Source organism: Ochotona curzoniae, unplaced genomic scaffold (genome assembly GCF_017591425.1).
Source record: "Ochotona curzoniae isolate NIBS_2020 unplaced genomic scaffold, NIBS_Ocur_1.0 scaffold_2587, whole genome shotgun sequence".
NCBI lineage: Eukaryota > Metazoa > Chordata > Mammalia > Lagomorpha > Ochotonidae > Ochotona > Ochotona curzoniae.
Genome location: NW_024467096.1, coordinates 598,593 through 622,599, shown reverse-complemented (window position 1 = coordinate 622,599; position 24,007 = coordinate 598,593). Strand labels below are relative to the sequence as shown.

Below are 24,007 nucleotides of genomic sequence, written 5' to 3'. Positions count from 1 at the left end.
GAGGTTGTTTGGGGTACCCGAGCCAGGTTGGACTCAATGCTTCGGGCTCTGGCCACAGCCACTGCTGCCATGCAGTGAGCGTGTGGCCAGGCTTACCTGGGCAGCCAATGCACCAGTTGGCACCAGGTTCTGCCCTCTGGCTGCCCAGCAGTGAGCTCTAGGGTTTTGGGGGCATGTAAATTGTTGCCTAGGGACAACCATGGATGAGGCCACTGTGTGTAGGTGAGGAATGAATCCTGTGTGACTCCCAGTGACAAAGTCACTGTACTTGCAGTTAAGCATGGGGACTGAGACCTGGTGGTTTGGAGGGGAAAGTCCAGAAGATCTGTGTGGGTAAGACTGATTCACCAGCTCACACGGGAGTACTGAGATGAGCTGTTAGCACAGAACATTGCTGACTGCTACACGCCAGCCCACACAAAAGCTATGGCTGGTGGCCTGTTAGGGCTAGGTGTCGCCATCCCACAGCGACACTAAATAACAAGGCATACTCTTGAGGGTCTGGCAAACAGGGACCACCACCGCAACCGGAACACATGAATGAACACATGACCACACGAACACATACACGAACAAACAAACCAACGAACCTTTATTGCTGAAAGCGGGCTGTTTATATACAACTCTCCACCAATCACTTCTCCCTGCGGGTCCACTGGGCGCTACCTGATATGCCAGTAGCAATGACAAAATTGCAGTGAGGGCATCAGCCTATTCCCATGACTTCCTATTTGCCTACTGGCGGGACCAACCCCACCTCCTGGCCCTCGGCCAGCCACCATCTTGCAACGACCTATCATATGCGTGGAGTCGGCTCCGGTACATCGCTCCCACAGCTAGGTTCCAGTACCTGACTGAGTGCCAGAACAGGAGACGGGTCACATTAGGCAGGGCCATGACACTAACCAGCACGTGAGAGAACCAGGTCTGGGGGTAGATTCTGCAGGGGTAAGTGGGCCCAACCCTATAGAAATACAAGTCCTACTGGTTAGCTCAACAACTGGGGTGGTGATGGGCTGAATTAGATGTGAACATGAAATCCAGGAATACTCATGAAATCCGGGCTGAGAATAGGCTGGGCAGATCCAAGTTGCAGCACCTGCACATACATCCTAAAACAGTGTGTGAAGTGGGCAGAGCTACAACATCCTCCAGCTCATACAAAGGCCAAGATGGAGGGGCAGGCTATGCCAGGCAAGGGCCTAGCACCTGCTGGCACATGTGATACCTGGGTCAGGGAGTCAGCCGAGTAGGGGAATGTGGGAAACTCCCCTATGTGGTCATATCTCCTGCTGGTGAGCATGTGGTCTAGGCCTGGGTGTTGGGCAGGCTGGGCAGGGTAACTCCAACAGTTGGCTAATTATGTGGGTTGGTTTTGGAGGGGGGTGGATCAGGCAGGGCAGAGCAAACTTTAGTTTACTGGCAAGAGCATAAACCAGGCTGGTGCATTGGTCAAGCTGGCCTAAGCTGTCACACCTACCAGGGTGCATGAGCCAGGAATTGGAGCAGACTGAGTAGGGCCAGGTTCCAGCACCTGCCAGAGAGAGTTAGGACTGGGGGCTGGCTATGTCAGGCAAAGCTGCAGCATCCAAAGTCAAAGGCCAAACCAAGGAAGGGGTTGTGCCAAGTTGGATCAGAGCAACCATTGACATGTGCAATATAGCTGGGAACAGCCCTGGCTGGGGAGCCAAAGGGATGCCCTGGAAGGGTTGTGGTTCCCAACTGGTAAATGCAGGGACTGTAATGGGTACCGTATTCTAGTCTGGACATGGCTGCAATGTCCCTTGGCACAAGTGTGGACTGAGGCTGGGTGTGCCGGACTGGGCTAAACCTCAGTACTCACTGGTGCTCATGAGAACAAGGGTAGGTGTAGGACAGACTAAGCTAGGTTTTTGCCCCTGGTCTGCACATGGACCAGGTTAGGTTGGGCTGTAACACCCAACAATAATAACCCGAATGGGTTGAAGGCCAGTCAGGAAAGGCCATTGTCCCTGCTAGGATAGGAGGTAGACTGAGTAGGGCTGGCCCATGGACCCCACTGGTGCGCGTGAGATCTGGCATTGGGAGAGGTTCTGATGGAGGAACTTGGGAAACTCCTTTGTCAGGACACAGTCCCTGCAGGTGAACACAAGAATCACAATAGGGAGCAGCCCAGACCAGGCCAAGGAACAGTAGCCAGTGGCATATATTTGGCACATGTTGGGGGCGAACCAGGCAGAGCTAGTTGACATCACCCATTGGAGAATCTGAGCACCAGAACAGTGTGAGTTGGGCCAAGTTCGGTCACAACACATGCCAGTACATATGAGGGCTGGGACTAGGTGTCAGCTGTGCTAGGTTAGAATGCAGCCCCCACCAGCATGAGCTGAAATTGGGGGTAGGCTGGGCCGAGCCAGGCTACAGCACCCACTGGCAAGAGCCGAGGTGAGGCAGGCCATGCCAGACAGGGCTGCAGCTCCCAACCAGCACATGTGAGACCCGGGGGCGGGGTGGGCAAAGCCAGTAGTGGGGCTGCACGGGGCTCCACTGCTGGATCACAATGCCCACTGGAGAGCATGAGTTGGGATGGGGGCAGACCAGACAACAGAGCTACAACATCTGTGGGCCTCATGTGAGCTGCACCAGGGAAAAGCCATGCTAGGTTGACTGTTTTTACTGGTACAAGCACAAGTCAGAGAAGGTGTGGGTTGGTTGGACTCTGCTCTGAAGTATCAGCTGGCAGATGCTGGCACAGGGGTGCTAATTCTGTCAAGCCAAACTGCAGAACCGCTGGAGAGTGCATGATCCAGGAGTGGGAGTGGACCCAATAGAGAAACAGTGGAGACCTCCCTCTTGGGTTGCCACTCCCACTGGTGAGCATGAGAACCAGGACTGGGGCAGGCATGGCTACACAGAAAATGGCACCTGTCATCTCCTGTGTGAGGGTTGGATAGTGGGGCTGGTTGGGTTGTACGTATGAGAGCTCATGTAGGACAGACTGGACCAGTCTGCTGTACATACTGACAAGCACGGGAACCAGGACAGAAGGTGGGCCTGATGAGTGCTATTGTGGGTTGCTCTGCCTAGGCTGCAGCTCCCACTGGTTTGTGTGAGGGCCAAGTGTGTGGTGGGCAGAATCGGGTTGGGCTCCAGTACCTATTGGGTTTCATAAAACACAGGGCTGGAGACAGAACTGATCCAGCAATTGCAACTGCCAGTATGCGTAGGCTGATTGGGGCAGCAGTCTGTGCTGGACCCCGTACTGACAAGCACACACAAGAATCAGGTCTGGGATCATCTCAGATGAAGTTTCTTTGGGGATCACCCCAACTGAACTGCTGGACTCAAAACCCCAACCATGAAGAGAATTGCAGGTTCTATGGTCTGACTATGGAGTACATGCGTCAAACCTGAGCCTCCTCAGTGGCGTAGACAGAGCATTGGACAGCATATCCATAGGCGCACATGGAAGATGTGGCAGTACATCAGAGCCTGCATAGGATATCTGGTACCAGAACAAAGGACAGAACAAATTGATCAACTGCCCCAGCCAAGTATTGCAGTGAAAATCTAGGCAAGTGGAGACTCTAAGATGGACCATGTCAGCCAGTGAATTCTGAAGAGATTTCATCATGCTTGGAATGGCGAGATTAGCAGCAGTTCAGAACAGTTGAACTATTTAAATCACCTGAGCAGTGCCCTCAGAGCATGCTCCACATCAGGGACCCTGGGATGGTTGGTAGGCTGGGTGTGGCTTCTCCCTTAGCCTCTTCCCTTCCCAGATACAGGAAAGAAAAAAGAGAATGTGGAAACAATGGTCTTACCCACTTTCCTGTAGCCCTCGGCCCTCTGAGCCCTAATCAACGACGTAAAGATCACTAAAAATAAAACACACACACAAAAAGATACGAAGTTTCAGGCCTGATGCTGTAGCCTACTGGCTGAAGTCCTCACCTTGCAGACACCGGGATCCCAAATGGCGTTGGTTCTAATCGTGGACGCTCAGCTTGCAGCTCCTTGCTTGTGGCCTGGGAAGGCAGTCGAGAATGGCCCAAAGCCTTGGGTCCCTGCACCCACACTGGAGACCCGGAAGAGGCTCCTGGTTTTTGATTGGCTCAGCTCCAGCCGTTGCCGCCACTTGGGAAGTGAATCTTAGGATGAAAGATCTTTATCTCTTCTCTCCTCTCTTTCTATATATCCACTTTTCCAATGAAAATAAACAAATCTTGAAAAAAAAAATGATATGGAAGTTTCTACTACAAACCAAGCAGCATTCAGGGAGTGAAGATGTAAAGATAAATTGGGCAAGCAGTTCCTCTCCGTAAGCATCTCACAATCCAATCTAATTATGTAAAACAACAAAGCAACCAAAACAGTTTAATAAGGACACGCAGTCCAATCAATTCAAATCACCTGCAAGAAATCATATGAGGCAGAGATATGTACCACCTAACAGCCAGAATGCTAAAACTATAAATCAAGATAGCTTCTCCATAAACGAAGGTGCACACTCTCATTTGGATACAAAACAAACATTTTTTAAAAACCCAACTTTTCTTGCCAATCATTTTCAAAAGTCAGACATTGTTTTCAACTTTGGAAAGACTTTTTTTTTTGAAAGACTATCTTTGCTGCTATCAATGATCTGGTTAACATTTATCCTAAATTCAACAACCAGAGAGCTGGAGCCTTCTTTGTATTAAAATAATTTGTTCAATAATTTTGCATGCAGTAGGCTTTCAAAACTTGTCAGTTAATTTCTTTAAATTTTTTTTTGTTTACACAGAGGACACAATTCAAGCATTTCACAGACTCTAGTCTAAGAACATAATTGTATTTCCCTTCCTCCTTCTCTCCCAATTTTCTCAGTTTCTGTCCAAAGCATTTCTGCAGTTCTCTACCAGGTGACTTCCTGGTGGAATATCATTTCCCTTTTAAGTTCCCTGATTTTTAACCCTAATTCTATTTCTGAATCACATATAAATTACTTATTTTACATCCCTTTTTAAAATCACGCTTAAAGCATAAGACTATTATTTTATTTTAAACGACCGCAATTTTCACAGATTAGGATAATAGAATGTTAGCTTGTTCCAAAACAAGGCCTATTTTATAAAGAAGTCTTTCAAAACAGGCGACTCCAGAACATAGGTCTTTAAAAACATTCCATCCTTGGGTTAAACTGCCAAGTTTATCCTCAAATGACTACAACCCAACCAGAAATTAACGCCTGGCTCCAGATAAGGGACATAGTTTCTCAAAAAAAAAAAAAAAAAATCCACAAGATTTTTAAAAAGTAAAAGCAATAACATTGATTGCAAACAACCATTTAGTTTTCTTATGCATTCGCTTTGCTTGAAAATGAAAAAGCAAAATGTTTTTCCCATTTCTATTCATGAGTTCTTAAAACTATAAAATGTAACTTCAGAAAACATTGAGTTTGGAACAAAGTGGAAAACATGCTACTCAAGATTACTACATTAAAGTTAGTTGGGATTTCTAACGTAGTGGTAACCTGCTATAGGATCTCAGTGCTTTCTGAGCTTTTAAACTGATCAATATAAGCTGTGACTCCCAGATTCATTGCTAATCACACTGCAGACCAAAACCCAGCAGTGCTAGCACAATCAGAATGGACAAAAGGTCCTTATTTGGCCTACTTAAATGCCTTTTTTTTCTTTTGAAACAGTCCTTCGCGGCAAGCAGGTTTTATCTGTATTTTATGGGTGGGAAGACAGAAATCAAAACCTACTCCAAGGCCCCAGGGCTATGTAACAGGGGGATTCTGTTTTCTCGTCCAGCTGCCTCCTCACATCCATGTGGACTCTGTCATTCCCAGACTCCAAATTCCTCGGGTTCGCTGTGACCGAGTTGAACCAACACCAAATTCCTGTGTTCTCCAAGAATCCTGCGGTCCGGGGGCCACCCGCTCCCCAGCCCAAGAGGGCGGCGCACGGTGACGCGCGAAGCCAACCAGGCCAGACAACCAGTCCGGGGGCTGTTTACAAAGGCGGTCCTGGGGCCCGGGGACAGGGCACTATAAAGTCCAGCCGCCCAGCCCAGCCCCTCTCAGAAGACGACGGGGCCGCCACGGGGCTGCAGCGCGCAGCCCCTGCGCCGCCCTGGAAGGCCTTGGAAGGCCCTGGAAGGCCCTGGAAGGCCGTCCGGGCCGCGCGCCACGTGAGACGTGAGCCCGCCCCCCGAGCAGCGCGCGCACCACGGCGCTGGGCGTCGCGTGACTCGGCCCGGGCGCGCGGGGTGAGCGGCCTCCCGCGCCACTTCCGACGCAGCCCACGGTTCAGGTTCCGGGGCGCGTCGGAGCGCGGGCGCCTGGCCGGGAGCGCGCGCGGGCGCGCGCAGCGGCCGGGATGGAGGAGGCCGCGGCGGGGGTGGCCGCGAACGGGGATGCCGAACTGAACTGGTCCCGCCTCAGCGTGTCCCCGGAGACGCTGGAGTCGGAGCTGGAGGCGCGGGGCGAGGAGCGGCGGGGCGCGCGGGAGGCGCTGCTGCGACTGCTGCTGCCCCACAACCGTCTGGTGTCCCTGCCGCGGGCGCTGGGCAGCGGCTTCCCGCACCTCCAGCTGCTGGACGTGAGCGGCAACGCGCTGACCGCGCTCGGGCCGGAGCTGCTGGCGCTGCGCGGCCTGCGCACGCTGCTGGCCAGGAACAACCGCCTCGGAGGGCCCGGCGCGCTGCCCAAGGGCCTGGCCCAGTCCCCGCTCCGCCACAGCCTCCAGGTGCTCAACCTCAGCGGTAACTGCTTCCAGGAGGTGCCCCCCTCGCTGCTGGAGCTGCGCGCGCTGCAGACCCTCAGCCTGGGCGGCAACCAGCTGCAGAGCATCCCGGCGGAAATCGAGAACTTGCAGAGGTGCGCTGGGGGGGGGGGGGAGCCTGCGCGGGGTGGCGTGAGGGTGGTGGGAAAGCCAGGAGTGGTGCCCGAGAGCCCCTTGGCGCTGAGCCCGGGCGCCCGGTGTTTGTCCTGAACTCTTCTTCTAGGCTGTCTCTTTACCTGTCAGAGTCGTGAGTCTTGTCCTGCCGGCCCAGCAAATTGCAGTAAAGGTATCCTAAGATTGCATGTTCAACACTGCAAGTTGCTTTGGGTCTAAGTAGATATTCGAGGCAGTTTTTCTCTCTTCTTCCTTAGGGCTGGAGAAGGATCCGAATTGAGTGGGTGCTAAAGCTGCTGTCAGTCTTACTTTTCGAGGACAAAGGACATGCCCTTTACAACGACCTAGCTTTTCGTGACGTTTCCTGTTCTCTTTCCTTGGGGTGAAAACAGTGTATTATTTTTGGAGCCATTTCGTTCCCCATCGTACAGGGGAAGCTGCCCATAGGTGCCTGCACCAGTGGACACTCCAAGTGGGCACTAGGGCCTTCACCAGTGGGCACAGATAGTATTGGATAAATGCAGCAACACTGACATGTGCTGTTGCCTTTCCCTGACAAACTCCTGTTCATCCTTCAAAGCCCGTTTCAGGGGCCGCCTCTGTGATTCTTTGCTTTAACGCTCCCTAGACAGCTCCTAATAGTTATTCCCTAAAGTATACTTCTGTACCTCTTTTCATCCCACCGTCGTGTTTACCTTGTTCCACGTTATTCCTTAGTTACAGCAGTTACTCGCCTTAACCTGCTGGACTCTTTGGTGAACGTGTGTAGAGTTTAATTGAAAGAAGAAGCAGAGAGGCAGGAGAAAGTTCCCTAAAGGTGACCTGGGGAGGAGTGAGAAATAGGTTAAGCTTGTCATCTAGGTTGAAGAAAGAAGGGTCTTCTGACTAAAATGTTCCCCTATCCTTTATTGAATGGTCAGAGGTTAGCAGAATCTTGGTGCTGAGAGAGACCTCAGAGTCAAATGTAGTGAGAACGTTGGCCCGGAAAAAAGAATTCTGGGTGTTCTGGCTTTAGGTCAGTCTCTTAGCATACCCTGCCCTAGCTGCCTAATCTGCACCCTGAGGCATGTGGACAAGATGGCCTCTTGTTTACCTGGAGTTCCACACAGGTGTTTCAGGTACTATCCCAGGTGCTAGGGTGTAATGGCGCACATGATCTTGCCCCCATGGAGCTGTCTCATTTGCAGAGAAAGTGGACATAAAACAACTAACTATAAACCTTATATTTAACTGCAATGGCTCTAAGTTCTATGAAGATGTACTTGGAATGTCTTGAGACAAAATAATGGGGTTTTTTTGGTTTTTGTGTTTTTTTTTTTTTCATTTTTTTAAGGATTTATTTATTTTTATCGGGAAGGCAAATATACAGAGAGAAGGAGGTACGTTCCATCTTCTGGTTTTCTGCCCAAGTGGCACAACAACCGCAGCTGAGCCAACCAGGAGCCGGGAGCCTCTTTCAGGTCTCCCACTATGGGTGCAGGGTCCCAAGGCCTTGAACCATCCTTGACTGCTTTCCCAGGCCACAAGCAGGGAGGAGGATGGGAAGTGGAGCAGCCAGGACATGAACCAGTGCCGCCCATATGGGAACCTGCATGTTCAAGGCAAGGATTTAGCCACTAGGTGATTGCGCTGGGCCCCCAAAATAATGCTTTTTAAATTAAATTTTCAAAGGGAAAATGAAGATTAACTGGCAGTGGAAGATAAGAGGCAATCAACTCTGTTGGAATAACGGCATATGGGAAGGCTCAGAGGCAAGGAGAGTACCCAGAATTCTGAAGAATAGATATTGTACTGGGAAGTGAGAGAGAGGCAAAGGGGCCAGTCAGGCCATGCCAAGTCTTGAAGGAGGTGGTGGAATAAGTGTTCTTGGGAGAGTTCTAAGCACATGTGTGGTGTTGTTATGCAGGAACAAAATGGGGAGAGGTTGGTGAAATGAGTGGCTGTCTGGTAGCGTGAGAGATGATGGCTCATGCCAGGTGATACAGGAGATGGTAAGGCACAGAAGGGTTTGAGAAATGGAATTGGTACACCTTGATTCCTACTAAATTTAATATTCTATGTTTCCAACCTTCTCAGAATTTTCTCAGTATAACAAGAGATACCCAGGGCAAATGTTCATTCATGTATTTTAAAAGATAGGCAAGAATGGCATAGATGGAATACTTCCCATGCTGTATAGGTGCTGTGAATATACTTTGTAATTCTCACCGAGACCCATGAGATGACATACTCCACCCCTGCTTCCCTGCTCGGGTGGAGAGAAAGAATTTGAGGCTCAGAGAAATTACTACAGAAGATTGCAGAGGTCGTCAGTGGTGCGACTGGACTGGACCTCTGGAGTCTCCAACTCCAGAATCTGAGTTCTCCATTGTGGCACAGCCGGACTGGAACCTGTCTTTCGACTTCTGCTCTGCATGTGTGCTAAGGAGCATTGATCACAGTCCTCGAGGAGGCCTGCTTAACCTCACTTTCCGAGCTGATAGCTGTGCCTGTGTGCATTGATTGTTTTTGCCTTTGGTTCCAGGAATGTATGGGACCTTTTATATCAGTGTTTTCATTTTTCAAATGTATGCTGCTTTTCTCTTTACTGATAGGAATCACTAAGAGTTTAGGGCATAAAGGGTTGTGTAGAAATGTCCACCTCAAGACAAATATCCTTGGCGATAATGATTCAAGCTCCTCTCACCACCCCCTTTTTTAAGGGTGACGAAACAAAGATTTATTATTGGTGACTTGCTTGAGGCCAGATAGCCACAGAGTGAGCTAGTTCAGCCCTCAAAAGCTGCTCACTATATTTACTGCTGAAGCCATGCATTAAGTCTTCAAAATGTAGAAATGGGTCTTTAACTCCTTCGGCCGTGGGGTGCCTGTCCAAGCACGCCATCTCCATCTTGGAAGTCATGTGCTTTCTGTTAGCCTCATTGGTGGGAGTCCTGATGTGTGAGGTGCAGTGTACCGTGCTGTAGCTGGAGCCAGTCAGCTGTTCTGGCATGTTAACAAGATACCTGCCTTCTCTAAGGGCAGATTGAGGAATAGATAATTCAGGAATACTTCGTTTTTACTCCCATGCTTCATTATTCCAGCGAGGATTAATGGTGTCATTGATACCTTCGGCTTTAGCAGTATGTCTCTAATTTCTTTTGCTTTTGATATCTTGTTCATACTTCCCCGTAGTGGGAAAAGCTTAAAGTTTCTGAACAATTTCTTTTGAAGTACATCAAGTATGTAGATACTGAAAATCGTATGATTAACTGAATCATCTGAAGCAAATTAGGATTTCAACATGAACTGTAACATTCTAAGTATGAATTCTTTCCATCAGAATGTGAGATTATCCTTCAGCAAATACTGTTTTTGTTAGAGGGAAAAATCTTCAGTGTTTTATGATACTGAGAAATAGATATAGTTTGTGTCGACCATTTTTTTTAACTCTTTAGTGTTCATTGTTAGCTCAGACATCGATGGAGGAGGAGCTCAATAACTTATCATCCTCTGAGTGAATAGACTTTATTATTTCTATCCGGACTTATTTGAGAGGTGAGAGAGCTCACATTTGCTGACTCACTCCCTTGCAACATCTGGGGCTGGCCTGGGATTGGACCAGGAGCCAGGAATTCAGTCCAAGTGTCCTAGTGGCAGGGACCCAGCCACTTGGCATCATCTCTGTCTTTCAGGGTTTACACCGGAGAGCTGGCGTAAGGAGCACGATGAGGGAATAAAACCCCAGCATTTCTATGTAAGAGAGCTGTTTTAACCTCTGGGCTAAATGCCCGCTCCAGTAATAACAATTTCCATAAAAGAAAGTAAAGCTAGTCCGTTCACACCAAACAGCTTTCACACCAAACAGCTTTCCATAAATTCAGTGAATGCTTTTTCTGTACTTGTTAAACACTGAAGGAACAGAACTGCTCCAACCCTAATTAACAGAAACGCAAAATTGACAACAATGGTTTAATTCTTCCCTGTAGAAAAGTGGGTTTGGAAATAGTAGGATGCACTTTAGAAATTTCATTCTTGCAAATCATTGGAAGGTTTTAAGGCCCAAGAAATTTCTACATTACTTTTGAGTTTGAAGTAAGTCTGGAAGTGTACATTTAATAAGCTAGTTGTATAGCTGCTGATGGCTATCAATTGCTTAAGAAATCTTGCATAATTTCAAATCCTGAACTTGGTTTTATATTTTAAAAGTTTGGATCTTTCTGTGCCAAAGTCATTGCTACTTTTTGAAATCCTTTCTGTGTGTTTTTCCTGCCCATCCGTGTGGAAAGAAGACATTGAGTAGTAGCTAATCACCAGAGAGTAGTTGTTGGTTCTTGATCATGTTAGTAAGTTCAGGCTGCTGTACCAAAATAACCATAGTCTGGGTGATGTATAAACAACAGAAATATATTTTAGTGCTAGAGGCTGGGCATGCAAGACAGAAGTACTGGAAGACCTCATGTGTAATGAAGCCTTGTTTCTCACTGTGTCCTCATGTGATAGAGAGGAAGCAAGCTCACCCAGAATCCTTAAAACAAACCCCATCCTGGAAGGCTCCGCCCTTGTAGTTTAATCCCAGTCACCTCTCCAAGAACCCACCTTGTAATACTAATAAAGGAGCAAAGTTTCCATGTGAATTTTGTGATGAAATAGAAGTTGATTCTCTGACCCTGACCTTTAAAATAGTACCTCCCTCTTTTTCCACTTTGTCAGTGCTCTCAGGGACATATATAACAGGTTGAATCCTTTATTGAAAGGACTTCGCTTATTAAGCTTTTTTCCCCAGTTAGTATTTTTTTTAAAGATTTATTTTTTATTTGGATCTGGTGTGATGACTCTGTTGTCTAATCCTTAACCTTGGCAGCACTGGCCTCCTATATGGGTGCCAGTTCCTGTCCTGTCTGTTCCTCTTCCCTCCTGGCTCCCTACTTGAGGCCTGGAAAAGCAGTGGAGGATGGCTCAAAGCTTTGAGACCCAGCACCTGCAATGGGAGACATGGAAGAAGCTCCTAGTTCCTGGCTTCAGATCGGCTCATCTCTGGCCATTGTGGCCACTTGGGAAGTGAGCCAGCATGGAAAATCTTCCTCTCTGTGCTTTTCTCTGTAAAATCTGCCTTTCCAATAAAAAAAAATTTTTAAATATATTTGCATTGGAACAGCAGATTTTACAGAGAAAAGAGAGAGAGTAAAGCCTTCCATCCATTGGCTAACTCTCCAGATGAGCACAAAAGCCAGAGCTAAGCAGATCCCAAGCCAGAGCTGCTTCTGGATCTCCTGTGTGGACCCAAGCACTTGAACTATTCTATGCTGCCTTCCCAGGCCCTAAGCAGGGAGCTGGATCAGAAATGGTGCAGCTTGGACATGAATTGATATGGCCATTTGGAACATCGATGCTGTAGGCAGAAGATTAGGTTGCCACGTCACTGTGCTGGACCCCTGTAGTTAATATTTTACCACCCTTTTTTTTTAGGATACTTTCCAAGATTTTAAGCTCCAAATTATTCTGTTCACTTTCTTTATTGAAAAATTGGAATTTCTGAATAACAGCATTCACTTGTGCCATCCTCAATAGGAGTAGAAAGTCTTGGCCAGGAGCCTTTTTTTTTTTTTCAAACCAGTGCTTAAGCCCTTACATGTAGGAGAATTCATACAATTGCTTAACTTATTCTTGATACAAGATACAAGACCATCTTTGAGAAAGGGTAGCATAATAAAATTAAGGTTGCCTGCTTATTTTTCTAAACAGTGTAAGTCTAAGGAAAGAAATGCAGTCTTGAAAAGCTGTACATACTTAGAAACAGGAAAAAGTCATTCATTTGTAAAAGAGAAAAAAAATTATAATCAAGTTGGTTTTGTGAGTTGCTACAACAAGAAAGGCCAAGACTGGAAAACAGAAGAAATGTAACATTTGGAAGAAATTATACCTGAGAAAATTCCTATTGTAACTCCATTCATAAAGGACTTTACTAAGTATATTTCCAAACTTTAGAGAAGCAAAGGGAGGAATTAGATCATGAAACAAGAGTAGGAAGTTTTAAAATGAATACTTACGAAAGCCTCAATTAGAATTCCTAGAAATTAGAAAATATGCAGTGGTCGCATTTTCCGTGGTTTCATTTTTTCTGGTTTCAGTTCAGGCAGCTGCAGTCTGAAATGTGATGTGTAAAATGCCAGAAAGAAGCAGCTTCTAGGTTTGAAATCCTGTTGTTCTGAGTAGGATGAAGAAATGTCGGGCCATCCTGTTGTGTCCCACCAACATATGAACTGTCCAGTGGATCTCCTGCATATACTGCATGCCACTTGGGGATTAGACTGTCCCGGTATCAGCGCTTGTGTTCAAGAACTTATCTTAAAATTACCTGAGAACATAGAGCAGTGATGCTGCCAATTCAGATATGCCTCCGTGTTTCCTATAAGAGAAAATGTGGTTCTCAAGTTAGTGAAAGAAGATTGCGAGTAACCATGGTAGGACCCAATGAAATTGTGAAGAAGAGAAAAAAAAATTCACGCTGGTTTTTCTGTCACACCTCGCAGACTGCTACAGTTATTGCCACCATGCATGATAAGTGCTTAGCTGTAGCAGAAAGATCATTAAATCACAGTGCTCCATGGTAGATACAGTTTCACGCAAGGCTAGGGATCTTGGAACACACCCCTTGTGATAACCCGTGTTAGGAACCCACCAAAAGGGGTGGGTAGACTGCAGTCTTGCGAAGACTAGGCTGTGAGCTGGAAGAGCCCACTGAGGCATTCCAGAGTGCAGGTGCAGCACAAGATGCAGAAATGTGCAGACATGAGCATACTCCCTAACAGTCTAGGATGCAGTCCTAGGAAGAAAGCAATGAAAGACGGACTGATGTAAGAGTGGCTCAGATTTCCCACAATTACAGAAAGAGAGTTCTCTAAACTACTATCATGAGTCGTGGTACAACTTTAGAACACTAAAGATGAGGAAAAATGCTTAGCATTCCTAATGAGAACCAAATATTACTGAATCTGCAAAGAAGAATTATACTACTAAAAGCATGGAGTAGCATCTTCCTAGTGCTAAGGAAAAGCGACTGCTAACCAAGAATTTTTTTTAAGATATTTATTTGAAAGAGTTAGAGACTCATAGAGGAAGCTTTTATTTGCTGGTTCACACCCCAGAGGGCTGCAATGGCCACAGCTGGGCCAATCAGGAGCCAAGAATTTTTTATGGGTCTTCCATGTGGAAGCAGAGACCCCAGGATTTGGTCTGCTTTCCCAGGCCATTAGCTGGATTGAAGTGGAGCAGCCAGGACTCAAACAGGCACCCATATACTAACCTTTGAATTTTATGTTCAGCTAAACTATTACTCAAAGCTGAGGGAGGAATGAAAAACATCAGACATAAAGAACTCGAAGATGGGCAATGACAAATGCTTGTTGAAAGAACCAAAGGATATGCTTCAAGAAAAATAAACTTTAAAAGAAATAGCGAAGGGCCCGATGTGGTAGCCTAGTGGCTAAATACTTGCATTGCATCCATTGGAATCCCATATGAACACTGACTTGTGTTCCAAATACTCCACTTCTCATCCAACTCCCTGCTGGTGGCCTGGAAAAGCAGTAGAGGTCGGCCCAGAGCCTTGGGTCCCTGTACCCATGTGGGAGACCCAGAAGAGGCTCTTGGCTCCTGGCTTCAGATGGGCTCAGCTCTGGCTGTTCTTCTCACTTGGAGAGAGAACCTGTGAGCGGAAGATCTTTCTTTCTGTCCGCCCTGTAAATTTGTCTTTCTAATAACAATAAATAAAATTTTTAAAAAGAGAGAAGAGAAAGAACTAGCAAGCCTCCAGGAACTGATGAATAAAGTAATAGGTAAAAACACTCCAAGAAGTTTGCAAAGTTATCAACTGGAAATTGTTTCCTATCAGTAAATTGGTAGAAAAATCAAGGTAGAACTGAGCGTACAAATGATGTGAAGGGCAGAGTGCAGCATAGAGAGCACTCGGAGGGAGGACATTGATTTGTATAGCTGCTAGCAAAACAGCAACAGCATGTACAATTCAAAACAGTAAAGAGGAAAGCATCTAGCCCAGCCTTAAAATACCCGTATCCCACGTTAGAGTTCTTAAGTTCCAGTCCCAACTCTGGCTCGTAATTCCATCTTTATGCTAATGCAGACGCTGGAAGGTAGAAGTGATAGCTTAGTTAATTGAACTCCTTCCACATGGGAGACACCACACGGATGCAGGGTCCCAAGGCGTTGGGCCATCCTTGACTGCTTTTCCTGGTCACAAGCAGGGAGCAGGAAGCTGGGTGGAAAGTGGAGCCCTCCACACATCCTTTTGATACCTACGAAACATGAACAAACACCTATCAAATTGTAGGCCACAGAGGAACAAAGTGATAGAAAATAACATGTTAACAACAGAGCTCCTAACAGATTTGTGAGAAAGCACTGTTTAACCCATGAGAAAATACGGATAAGTGGTGTGAATAGGCAGTTCTCTAAAGAAAGCATGTGAAAAAATTGCTGAACTTACTAATAATAGTGAAAAATAAACAGAATAAAAAATCAGGATAATGCCATGTTGGGGAGACCCATGTTGTAGCGTTAGCCAAGCCACTGCTCATGACATTCCCATTCCACACTGGAGTGGAGTCCTGGCTGCTGAGTCCTAGGAGGCAGCAGGTAATGGACCAGTCCCTGGAACCACTACCCCTCAGTGGGGAGATTGAGATGCTAGAATTGGCCTGACCCAGTTTCTCCTATTGTGGGCATTTGGGGAGTGAACCAGTACATGGAAAATCAATTGCCTTCCTTCCCCCACCTTCCCCCTTCCCTTGCTTTGTCACTCAACCTTTTAAATAAATAAAGTCTTTTTTTTTTTAAGAATGGTACAATTTTTCACACACCCAGTACTGAAAAACCATTAAACCAGGTGATAATAGTGAATGTTGACAAGGATGCAGGCTAAGGAATGCTTATAAATGTTAATTGGGGGTTGTATGTAGCCTTAGTTCTGCAGGGCAGCTAGACTTTATTCAAATTACATGTTATACTTCAGAGGGCCCTTCCCCTGGTATCTGGATCTTACAGATTTAGAATTGTCTTGGGTAATTCTTACCATGGCATTTTGGGTAGCAATGTAATAAAGCATCTTTTCACATTTAAAGATGTTTTGGAAGAGCAGTAGCTCCAAGTTAGCACATTTAAGAAGAACAAAAGCAAAAGTAGTTTTTGGAAAAGCTCTACATATGTGTGAATGTTTATTTGTACGTGGTGTAAGAACTAATTCTGCCACTCCATACTAAAACATTGTGGGTGGAGCCCTTCTTTCATTGTGGCAGACCTTAGCCTTACATTTCAGTGTCGTACATGCTTTGTCTAAAATGTTAGCTTATAGTTATCTTGAACTTTATTATCATGTGGTCAATTTCATGTGCAAGGGTACTTCAGAAGGTTCATGGAAAAAATGAATTAGAAGATATGTGTTTCCCATGAGCCCTTTGAAGATTCCTGCTGTTTATTTAGATAGCTGGCCTCTAAAGAATGAATCCTGTACTAAGAGCAAAGAAGAAATGTAGAGATTTCAGATGTGGTTTCCTGTTGAAAGGCTAACTGTTTTCCTGTTGCCTGTTGGTACTCAAACTCAAGCATATTAACCTGGAATTCAGAGTTCCTGCAGTGTGGCCTCTCCAGCTTCCACTCTGGTTTCCTCCCACCCGAAGTGTCCTCTTTCTTATTTCCAGGGGTTAAATATGTGGCCCCCTGTTGAAGTCTCAGCACTCACAGGAAGTCCTGTCCAGGCAGTGCTTCTGTGGCCTTTCTTTGTCTTCATTTTTCAACTCCTATGTCATTTATTGATTTTTCTGTTAGTATTTTAGTCGTGTAGATTGCCTATTTTTGGACTCATTTCCTGTTTAGCACTGATGTTGGTGTGTTCTTCCTACTAGGCTAGAGAATAAGTTCCCTGAGGATTCCGTTATTTCTCTAGAGACTGGACATAATAGATCCCAAGTAAACTTTTACTAAGTGAATATCTGAAATGTATTAATTGCAGTAGAGACCATTGGGCTATCTTGTCCAATTTTATTAATTTTGCTTTTCATTTACTTTTTCAGTTTAGAGTGTTTATATCTTGGAGGAAACTTCATCAAAGAAATCCCACCTGAATTAGCAAATTTGCCTTCTCTGAATTACTTGGTATTATGCGACAACAAAATCCAAAGTGTGCCTCCTCAACTTTCCCAGTGAGTAGTTTTAGACCATATGTATATACAAGCACACATGTCCATGGTTGGGAATTACTTTCTGGATTCACTCCCATCTTTTTTAGTTTTACTTTTAAATGTGCAGTTTCTTTTCTTTAGAATATTTATTCAGCCTGTTTTCTACAACTTAAAACGAGAGTATCAATTTGACATAGATTTCCCTAGCTTTTATGCAATTTCTAATCAAAAACACTTGGGTTTTATAATACAAAGAATCTTCACTCTTATTGCATCTGAATTTTTTTTTAATTTATTTGCTTGTCTGTTTTTAGTTCCTTTAATGATAAAGCCTTTCAACCCAAAGTCTTTACATTTGGCATTTACTTAAATATCAGCTAGTACATCAAAGTACTTCCGGTATTGTAAATTCTCTCAGATTGCCTGGGTCAGAGTCTTCTAACATTTACAAATCTGCACTCTGGTCTATCTTTCAGCATCTTTAATGATACTTTCTTTGACCATTGTCTGAATGTCTTGGTCTTATGGGGAAATCAAGCCCTGTGCATGCATGCGTACACACACACACACAGCCCCCCCCACACAGACTGAGCTCTCTCAGTGTGTAAGAGATATATGTTGCTTACTGCCATTGATGTTTGTGCTTTGTCCATTCTAGGTTGCACTCACTTCGTTCCCTCAGCCTCCACAATAACTTGCTGACCTATCTGCCTCGAGAGATCCTCAACCTTATTCACCTGGAAGAATTGAGTTTACGAGGAAATCCACTGGTTGTTCGTTTTGTTAGAGATTTAACCTATGACCCTCCAACTCTCCTAGAATTGGCTGCACGGACCATTAAGATCCGAAATATTTCCTATACTCCCTATGATCTTCCTGGAAACCTTCTGAAATATTTAAGTTCAGCTAGCAACTGCCCAAACCCAAAGTGTGGAGGTAAGCTAAATTGCTGCTCTGGCTTCCTAGTGAGTTAGCTGTTTTTGAAATGGCGATTGTGTGACAGTTGCTGTAACTGAGCTTTCTCTCTGAGAGAGTGTTCCTGTTCCCTCACCCTTTCATCCTTCTCCCATAAAGTTAAGATACTTCACCTGCTTTGGATTTCATTTTTTAAAAATTCTTTTCAGCATATTTTAGAATTCATATACAGGCAGAACATCCACATAGTCTTATCCTGTCCCAGAATGGTCAGACAGTAAAGGAAGATGGTAGAATGGTGGGAAACACAAAAGAAGCTTAAACAGTTCTGTTTGAAAAGAATGTCTAAAATGTTTGGCCGCTCTTCATATTTAAGCAACTCAAAATACTATTGAATATCAGAGGAGACAGCAAGTATATTTAATTGATTTGAAAAAGATGAGAAGATTCTTGAGGTCTGGGGTAGATTTAGATAGGGTAAGATTGACAATAAGAAGCTTTTCAAGAGATGATGGTAAAATGAAGATAACGGCATAATGCAGAACATTGTTGACAAGTGAGATATACAGTTCAGTGAGTAGCAAGAGACAAGTGAATAGATAAATTGAGACCACGTTGTAAAGGACCTAAAGTCCCAGGCTATATGGGCAAGAATTGGGGACTGATAGCAAGCTCTTTTACTTTGGATTCTTCATTAAAGACTACTTGAAAAAAAAACCCAACAGTTTGATAGGAATATAGAATAAGGTTTTGCTGTCAGAGAGGGAGTTAGGCACTGAGAGAATGCTGCATATGGATGGTACAAAGCAGGTGCAACTTTTCCTGAGTCTCATCTTGTCTGAAAATTGTTACAAGGTTAGAAAGGAAGAAATAAATTATTAAAGTCCTTAAAGATGCTGAAAAGATACAAACACTTTAAAGAAGGAAAAAAGGACATTCTTTCCCATTTGCTCTTGGAAGTGAAAGCTGGGGTGCTGTGCCAGGATGGAAGTGTGAACCCATTTCTCTGTGGTCCTTTCCTGAATTGACTTAACAGTGGCAGGAAGACAAGCTGGCCAACATGTACACCAGACCCCCAGGCCAAGTCTTCTAAACCTAGTCTCTGCTGTGAATCCATCCTTTCCTGGAGCTGGACCTTTACAAGAATTTTTTTTCTCTCATAACTGGTTTCTTAAAAGCTTTTGTATTATACTGATGTACTGTTTATCTTGGCAACAAAAATGCTTTAAAACTTGCTAGGTTAAAATTTGGGATAATAAGGAAAATGAACCATCAGATGTTTTTCTAATAAACAAGAGTACTTTATGTTTTGTGGGATATTTTCTTTGTTTAATCTGAGAACCTATGAATGATTTTAGCTACTATTAGACTGTTTTAGCTCATAGTAACCCCTTATTTTAGTCCTGTCTCTCTCAGGGCTTACTTATCTTAGCCTACTAGTAATCAGTCTGCGACCAGTTTATTAACTGTCCCAAACTATTCAGAGTAATCTAGTGGGCATTTTCATTTCCAAACCAAGAGTTACTACCAAGATCAGAAAACTGTGAGAATAAATGAAAAAGAAAGAGGGGGGGGTGTGTTTGGAGGGTGTTGGGAAGCATAGAAATCATTATTTCTCCGTTGCTTAAACCACTTCTATAATTTGGGTCCCATACATAATAAACACACTTGGGAAACTGGTTAGGATATAAAGGTTGAAATTCCTATCCAGAAAGGCAGCAGGACTGAGGTTGGATGCAGTTGTTGAAGAGATGTGTGCTATCTGTTCACAACCAGCAAGAACCCAGCATGCAGCAACTGCTACTTTCTTCTCAGCTTTAGCTGTACCCTCCCTTAGCTGAAGAGAGGGCTGACAGACTGTGGCACTTTGCTTTGTCATGATTACTTTGTTTCTCCCTCTTTCCAGGAGTCTACTTTGACTGCTGTGTCAGACAAATTAAGTTTGTGGACTTCTGTGGGAAGTACCGCCTCCCATTGATGCACTACTTGTGTTCGCCAGAATGCTCCTCCCCTTGCAGTTCTGCCTCCCACAGTTCCACATCCCAGAGCGAATCTGACTCCGAAGATGAAGCCAGTGTCGCTGCACACAGGATGCAGAAAGTTCTTCTTGGCTAAAAGGGAGACCAGAATGGGGTGAAATACTAACAACACTGACTAAAGTTGGTTAGAAAAGAACATGAGTCTTAGAGTTCACTGGAAACCTTACCTTCATCGTGAATGTCTGTGAAGCACGCAGGCATGTTGTAAAAGACTGTTTCATCTGCCCCTGTAGTAGGAATGAGTCAGTTCCATGTGTGGATTCTTTGAGTACACTGTGAATGGTAATTCCAGATTTGGCTGGTTGCGATTAAGTTTTGAATGAATCACAGCAGAAAGGGGCATTCTTAAGAACAGTGCCGGCAGAAGCCATGAATTCTGTAACTTGTGACAGTGGAGGTAAAGAAATGGTGGTGGTAGAGTTAGCCTGAGGTTTAGGTTGAACACTATGTCATAACAGGATTTACCCTCTCATTTTGCCCATACGTACAGCGTACATATAGCCATTCCAATAAACTCTCAGATTATATAGGACCTAAACCTTTCTGACCAATTAGCTTGTTTTTAAATTGGCTGTTGAAATTCTTCAGTACTTCTCCTTTGTTCTTTGTGATTATTATCAATCTTAGATCATTCAGCAGTGGCTTTAATAGTGCCTTACTCCTAGCAAGAATAAAGAAATTTCTTGAAGAAATAATGCCAGAGCGAACTGTACCCTGACATACCATGCAAGGCGCCATACAATATGCTTTAACAGGATAGATAAACTGCATTTAGCGGCTGAGCTCATAGCCACCTTCACTTCATTTTTTGTTGGTTTGTTTGTGTAAACTTGCAGTGCCCCCTTTTAAACATACTGCTTTTATACTTAATGGGAGGTCATGATCTTGACCAATCTGTACATTGTAGGATAGTTTTTAACAGAACAATGTAGAAGAGATGTGAGCTAGGAAAACTGCTTTAGATGTTTATTAAATGAATGGGAAAAAAGTTTTTAACAGTCAAATATAACTCCTTTGTTGTCTACTGAACAAATTCATGTAACTAGAAAAATAAGACAAACACAGTTTAGAACAGAAGCCATTGTGTTTTGCACAATAGAAAAATTTCCAAAACTAGTTTAGTCATGGAATAAGCTTTGAGAATAAAATACTGGTAAAATATTAAAAATATATGCTAAATGTATCATATCTTAAAAGGATGGCAGAAAAATAGTTCCACAGATTAGTTTTAGAAATTAATTTTTATTCACTGGTTTACTGTTCAGTGAAATTGAATAATAGTATTGCTGTAAGCTGGAATTATAAAATACAGCAGCTTTCTAGGAGTCATGAAGTAGCCAGCTTGTAGTAGCATGATGGCCGTTGGCCAGCTGTGTGTCAGCACGTTAGTCTCTTCTCTGATGGTGGTGCACACTATTTCAAAAGCAGATTGCTGTATAATAAAATGGTATATATGTGTGTTAGGTTTTGTTCATATTTGTTCATTTTTATCTTAGAAGAAAATATACTGTAGAGTAGTTCAGTTTATGTGGTTTTTTTATGTTAATTCATGAAACATGAGAGTTTCATGAACTGCGGTTATGAAACGCTGCTATAGTGAATCCCTTCACCTTTACCCTGATACAATGTAGGAAGATTCTACTTTTCCTTTTATTTTAGAAATGTTCTGACTATGCCTATAAGAAATCTAAACTGTTTCTGCTGCCTAGCAAAGTAGTTCTTGACTTGAGTACATCATAAAATGAAAGTAATAGTCTTTGCTTCCTTCTCCATATGAGCCATAACAAGCTGCATACTGCAAAATTCACAGCAAGCAAAAATGCCTTAGGCAGTGCCTGAGTGTGAAACCTAAAATTTATGTAAGTGACTTAATGATTCTTATTTTCATAGAAAATAATTCTATTTTTACCAATTTGAGTAATGAAATACTCAGATTGGTAGGCCCAAATTTTTCTGACTGCCTCTAAGTTAATTTTCAATTGGTTTCCAGCTTGGTTTCACGTAGAAGCTTGAATAATATAAGAGTGAGTCATTGTAAAATAAATGAGTGGGTATGTGAATACAGTGCTTAACCCTACCCGCCATTCCCAGCTTCCTAGAAAGATTATTTAGTCTCTGACAGATGCAGGTAAAAACAATGGGAAACAGTTTCTAGTCTTGCTGTTATAATATAGCTGTATGCCATAGTATCCTCTCAACAAAATATTTGTTAGTTTCATCACATATATATTTGAAAAATCTATGATCAGTCTACACCTATCTTTGTTAACTTTTAGTCAAATTTGCATTTTAACTGTTAATTCTATCTTTTTGTAACCTTAGGTCTTTTTCACAAGAGCTGCTAGTAATTTCTAAGAGTTTGTTTCTTGTTTTTGTTTGTAATTGTTGGTTTTAAAAATTAATGAGAATAGGAGATCCAAGGGACCTGATCTTTAGAATCTAGTTGGTCGGTTCCCAAGTCAACTAGGTGTGTTTAAAATGGTAGTCTGTCTTTTTAGTTGCCGAGTCACGTGTTTATGAATAACTATAGTTAATAAACTTTAATTTTTCAAAGAAATTCACAGGATCAGTCTAATTTTCAAAGTAGGGGAAAAAAAGGCTTTGGTTGGACAGTTTTAGCAACCAAAGCTTCTGTGAATAAAACTACTTAAAGCACTAATATACTTAGAATGCTAACATTTGAAATTGGAATGGGTATATTATACATTCTTAGTAGACTTTATTGCTAAAATCTGGTTCTGTCAACACTACCAAAATGATCTGGACAGATAGTCTCAGGATTTTAGAAAATTATATTAGCTAATACAATATTTTAAGTCCATTATGCCAAGGATTGGCTCATGTCAGATCAAGGTGTCAGGGTTCTCAACCTTTTCTGAGTTGGAATGGTAGAGATAAAGCTAAAGGTGTCTGCTCATGGTTTAATTTTGTGATGAGCTTCTTTCTTTCCAAAATTCTTGGTATTTAGAACTTTAAAGTATCAAGTTTTGAAGCAAACTCATGCTGCAAGCTGTTCCTTAAATTTGAGAAATTTTATGTTGATGTAAATGAAAATGAAAGGTAGATGTAAATGAAAATGAAAGGTAGATGAGTAAGAAAAAGTTGTTTGTTAAGAGTATTAGATGAAAGAAGTTTTTAAAAACAATAATAATTTTTTTTTAAAAAGGAATAAAGGACTCATCAGACATCTGAGCTTATTCCAGAGCCAAGAAAATGTCTTAAAAGTAGTACCACATTGATTCTTAAATTTTTGTTTTGTTTTGTTTTGTTTTTGATTTTTAAATTATTAACTGGCCACTGACAACCATTCAGAACCTATCACCAAGTTTATTTGAAGACAGATTTATGTGCAGATGGTTCACATTCTGTGAGGAGCCAGCAAGTAATGAGCTTATCATACAGCCAACCTTGGTCTTCCCAAAGAAAGAGAGGAATGCCTCATTAACCTGGCATTTGTGGTCCCGCAAGTACCCTTGGTTAATGTTCACGTGTTGTTGGGGAGGGGGGAAATGCATGCAAATAGTTTATCTAAAGTATTTTAGCAGTAGCTATTAATATAAATAAACTAATGGTTGTTATTCCTAAATTTTCATAAGACCCCTAAAAGAAAAAAGTGATCAGTTCCAATATGTATATAAAACATTAGGCTGCATTTCACCCTTGAATGCTTGTAAATAACTCTTTGAAATGCATTATTGCCCAGCCAACATATCCTGACCTGACTAGCACACCTGACATTTTGCCAAGTCACACTGATTTTTTTTTTAGAGGCCTGTTATATGCATAAATGTCTGTATACATATAAATGTATTATGTCATAAAATATAGAGTTCAAAAAAAAAAAAAACATTAGGCTGCGTTTGGTTAGAAATTATTTTTGCCTGGATGATCCCTGGTCTTCTCACGTGAAAGTAAGGACTTTACTGGGTCATTGTAAGTATTACTCTGCAGTACAAAAATAATGAGCTTTGAGGTCGTCCTGGGCATTTAACAATAGCAAAGGCTGTTGTAT

At 43.4% G+C, this 24,007-nt stretch overlaps 1 protein-coding gene across 1 annotated transcript; it reads left to right on the top strand.

Annotated features, from left to right (window-relative positions):
- Nucleotides 1-6,279: 6,279 nt before the first annotated feature.
- On the top strand, nucleotides 6,280-23,285 carry LRRC58 (leucine rich repeat containing 58). The gene is made up of 4 exons (XM_041002769.1): nucleotides 6,280-6,847; nucleotides 16,934-17,062; nucleotides 17,700-17,977; nucleotides 19,863-23,285. Exons 1-4 carry the CDS (start codon nucleotides 6,348-6,350, stop codon nucleotides 20,069-20,071), a joined length of 1,116 nt encoding a protein of 371 aa, XP_040858703.1. The 5' UTR covers nucleotides 6,280-6,347; the 3' UTR covers nucleotides 20,072-23,285.
- The last annotated feature ends 722 nt before the right edge of the window (nucleotides 23,286-24,007 follow it).